The following is a 4701-nucleotide window of genomic DNA, read 5'->3' as shown; positions in this document are numbered from 1 at the left end:
GCGGCGAGCTCCCGGTGCCTCGGTCTCCTCGGGGCCTTCCTGCCCCGTGCGTGGTTCCCAGGCGCTACCTTCATTCTCGGCGAGGTTCTTTCACCCCTTCTTGGCTGGATAACTCGGTTTTGGAGCATCGTCGGTGGGACCGGCCGGGCCGCGCACGGGTGGAGGACTCCCGTAGAGGAAACAACAGGTCTCCCTTCTCGCCTTCCCAAGCCATACCAGCGCCTTGCTCTTGGGATTATAAATGTTTGAACTAAGGCCCAGGAAACTGGAAGGAGAGCCTCCTGTTGGAGTTAATAGAAGTGAAAAGAAGGGAGGCTTTTCTAAATCCTTTACGAGAAAACTCGGGCCGTTTTCCCATGCTGTCTGTACTCTGCTTCATAATGCGATTGTGACCTGAGTGGAATTTGTGAGCGATGAACTATTGAAACTTGTTGCACCACTGCATCAGACTACGGTTTTTTGTTTTTCTTTTTTTTTTTTTCCCTCAGCACATGATTCCCCTGTCCCAGCTATTGCAGGACCTATGGGCCAGTAATAGAGGGATGGGAAGCTGAGACAGTTTGTTTTCACATTCTTCTGTTCTGGTTAGCTGAAGCTGCTGCTGCTTTTTACTGGATCTGCTTGTTTCTCGGCAGATTTATTTGTTTTCACGTGCACGGGGCTGTTTCATTTAAATAGACATTGAACTAGAACTGAATGGATGCCTTGCAATCTGAAAGGTTCTTGGGGATAACAGAAAGCTACTAAAAACCGAAGAACTGGTACTACAGGAAACCTGGGGCCTATTTTCCAAGCTTTTTTGTTTTCTTGAGCAAGGTAAATAACTTGATGGTGTTGAAAATAGAGGGCTTGCAGTAACGATGCATGAAAATGTTACAAAGCACTGTTCCAAGTCTTTCAATGGATTGAGAGGTCCCACAGTAAGGCTTAGAATAAGTTTAATTGTTTAAAAGGTTCAGCTAGGAACTGTGAAGTTTAAGGCTGCAAACAAAACTTTTTCGTACCTCAGAGATTGAGAATGATTTTTTTTTTTCCTCATTTGCCTTAGGTTCTGGGAGGTTTGTGATGCTGAGAGGCTGCCTGAAGAGCTTCAGAAGTCTTAGTGGTTCAGTCAGAGTGTGCAGGAATTAGCGATTTCTTTTTTTTTTTTTTTCTCATGCTTCTTAAAAACGTGATGCCTTGGCCTCTTGTCAGCATCTGTTGGGGTCTCTTTAAAGCTTAGCAGTCGCACAGTACTTATATTTACATTGTTAACTGTAGTAATATTCTGCCTTTAATTTTTTTTTATTACCTTTATTTTTGTGATATGCAATGGCAGCTGCTACCACTTTGTAAAGAATTTTTTTGCTTTTTAGCTTCCTTTTTACACGTGTATCTCCTGAATTGGACTATTTGAATTTACCACGAATTTAGGTCCATCACTTTTACTGCAGAATTTCTATAGCCAGTATAAGTTCTAAGTACTGTTCTAGATGCTATCTATGTTGCAGGTGTTAGAAGAAACACATGAATATTCTCAAAATATGCAGTGTTGCCTGTTGCTGGTTTAAGTATGTAATTTTTGGTGCTGCATGCCTTTTTTTTTTGTTTTTTTTTTTAAAGATCTCAGCAGCACTTTACTCTTAACAAAAACACAAACCCATTAAAATGAGATCACAGTGTGAATTGTAGCTGTAAAAATCCGGTTTTGCAAGAAGTCACAAGATTCTCATTATGAGGTGATGCCCTGATTAAATTGGTTGTATACCTTTTCTCCTGCAGCCTGGGTGAAATACTGGCCAGCACTAAGGGGTTGGCAAGTCCTGCTGATGCTGTCGTTGGGAAAGCAAAGTTGGTGTTGCAGGCAGTAGCCAAAGTTCCTTTGTTTATTCTGATTTGTGTGACTTAAATTTATCCCCTTCGTTTTGTCTTGCTTTGTTTCAAGATGATGTGTGAGGTGATGCCAACCATCAGCGAGGCAGAGATTCCCTCGGGGGGAAATGGAGGCCATGGCTCAGGTTCCCCGTTGCAGTCAGATGCTGATTCCCATTTTGAGCAGTTGATGGTGTCCATGCTGGAAGAAAGGGATCGCCTTCTGGAGACGCTCAGAGAGACTCAGGAGACGCTAGCGCTGACCCAGGGCAAGCTGCACGAAGTTGGGCATGAGAGGGATTCCTTGCAGAGGCAGCTCAACACTGCACTGCCACAGGTATGGGCATGTTGAAAGGAAGATGTCTTTTTGGTGATTTTTGTGATCTCTGTGGTGCTGTGTTGGCTTTTTATCTATTTAATGGACTGAAGAGTTGGGTTATGTGAGGGGAAGATGAGTCTAGCTTAGTGCTTTCCTGAAGCATCTCCTGGTGCTTGCTCACTTTGAGAAAGACACCAGAGCAGCCCTTGCTCTCCAGTGTGCTTTCCCAATTTCTGGCATTTCTTTGACTTAGCCCAAGTGTGAGGTTGTATCTAGGTCCTTTATTTAATAGGACTTGAAGGACTTCCTTCTGTCACTGGTGCATTTTTAATGTTGTTTCTGACTGTCCCATTCCCTCACGTGCTTAAGAATTACATACAGGCTATTCTGATACCACTCTGGACTTTGATTTAAAACCCTGGAGAGTCAGAGTGCTGCCTTGTGAGGACGTGCTGAGTTGTCACTGCCGTGTAGGAATCAGAGTGTGTTGTTTAACTCTTTTAGTTCCTTCTGGAGAACGTGGATTTGTTTGTTTTTTTCTCGGTCTTGCTAGGGAGTTGCTAATTACTGACTCCTGGAGGGTGCAGTGAACCAACATAGAGCCTGTAGTGCTACCTGTCCTACTTAGGGCAGTCATGTGCAGTTAGGAATGGGGGCTGGTGCCTACAGAACGTCTTGGATTTTAGCCATTCTAGTTAAAAAGAATACAACTGGACTTTGAACACTTTGGAAAGCGTTTGGTTGTAGGCAAATCAGAGGCTGCTTTCTGGTGTCAGTTACCTTGATAACCTCCTGCTTTCTAGCGTGGTTGGTTGCTGTCTTGAGCATGCCATGATGTTATACTTGCACGTGTTATTCCAGGAATTCTTACTGGTTTTACAAATATTTATGTATCCTTAAATACTGGTAGTTACTGTCCTTTAAACCAGTAGTTTTAAACCCTTCTCTTTCCACTGCTCTCATTATAATGCAATCAGTCAGTGACTCTTGGTATGGTAATTGGTGCTGGCAATTACTAAGGGGCAGAAACTCAAAAGTAATACATGTTAATCTAGTTGTGTTACAACAGGAGGATGGAAATCAGTAAGGAGAAGTTCCCAACCTTTGCTGATGCCTGTGTTAAATCACCTGCTGCAGGCAAAAAATCATTCTTTGGTTTCTTGTTGTAATATTTGTGGCTTCTCTTGAGCTGCTCTTCCAGGTCTGCTACATTAATGGATGCCATTAACCAGTTGTGTCCTCTGCAGACTGTTACACTTGAATTTGTGACGCAGTAGAATCACCCCAGCTCTAAACTGGACTGTTCCTCTTTTCTATTTCCACTTCTCAGTTTTCCTTCCCAAATCTAGTAAGCTAGTTGCATGTAAACATTTCTTTCTAAACACTTAAAAACCATTAATGCAGTTAAAAAAAAACAATTGCCATTTTCAAATGTGTCATCGTTGTGTGGTTTGTTGGGAAATCTGTGAGAGGGGAACTCTCATAGTTCAGCAGAGAGAAGTTTTACTGAAACTTTATATAAACAGGTAGCAGTCTATGGATTTTTATAGATTGCTGCTGTCATGGTGTGAAGCTTTGCCACTTCTGTCCTCAGTGGTGCTTAGGCTCAGATGTTTGGGGAAGGTGACAGCTGGTGATGCTCTCAAAAGACAAAAATATTTTATTATCCTTGCTTCAATCAGAAATAACTTCTGTATTTGACAGGCTATTGTTGTTATGCTGAAGAGTCAATTATTTCACAGGTGTAAATTTCTGATGAGGTGAAATGTGGTGGTTTTCCTGTAAATTCTAATAAGCATTCACTAGGAAAACTGTTGATTGTAATATTTGAAACTATGCAAACTCTATGGCTAATTATTTCAAGCTGAACATTCTTATGAACTACTATCTGAAATGACCCATTGTTTAGCTGTGGATTTCAAGAGGGGGTAGAAGCAGGATAACTTTAAATTTCCTGATAATTGTGTTATATTTTTTTCAGGAAAGAAGAGTTTTACTAGTATACATTTTTAAAATGTTTGGGTATTTTTATTATCAAAGTAGTTATTTTTAATTTAGTAGAGATGTAAAGATCAATTTAGTTGTACAAATACTAGTATAACTGCAGGAGTGACTAAATCACTATGTAACCAATGGATTATTTTTTCCCTAGAGTTAGTGTGTAGCTTGTAACATGTCTTTGTGGTTGATTTTGAAGTACTTTAGCTTAAGGAGTATTGAATTTGAGTTGTTCATATGTACACTTTTCCTGCTTTATCTGCTTAGCTGAATCAGCCAGTTCTGGTGATGGCAACTCCTTGTATAAAAGATGGGATGCCAGACTGATTGCTTCTGGCCCAGAACCACTTCTCTGGTTTTAGTGTGGAGACAGATGAATTCTGATGGCATCCCTGTTCCCTGTGAATATTAGTTCCTTATATTCAGAGTTTCTGTGCATGAGGAAGAGGTTCAAACTGGTGCGTGTATATAGTTTCAAAATGGCAAATGGGTGTTTGTGTATTTGCCTATCTTGTAGGTTATAGGAGTAAATG

General features: G+C 41.1%; 1 protein-coding gene across 1 annotated transcript in view; it reads left to right on the top strand.

Annotated features, from left to right (window-relative positions):
- Window positions 1-302: 302 nt before the first annotated feature.
- The window catches only part of PPFIA4 (protein tyrosine phosphatase, receptor type, f polypeptide (PTPRF), interacting protein (liprin), alpha 4), a gene marked incomplete at its 3' end in the record, with an annotated part of 30923 nt that continues 26524 nt past the window's right edge, over window positions 303-4701 (top strand). Inside the window, exons 1-2 of the mRNA XM_008945695.1 lie at window positions 303-816; window positions 1925-2188. Of these exons, the coding sequence (XP_008943943.1) occupies window positions 1925-2188 (264 nt within the window). The remainder of the gene's footprint in view (window positions 817-1924; window positions 2189-4701) is intronic.

This window comes from Merops nubicus, unplaced genomic scaffold (genome assembly GCF_000691845.1).
Source record: "Merops nubicus isolate BGI_N331 unplaced genomic scaffold, ASM69184v1 scaffold24738, whole genome shotgun sequence".
Classification (NCBI taxonomy): domain Eukaryota; kingdom Metazoa; phylum Chordata; class Aves; order Coraciiformes; family Meropidae; genus Merops; species Merops nubicus.
Note: the sequence above shows the minus strand (reverse complement) of the source record. Positions and strands in the feature narration are given on the sequence as shown.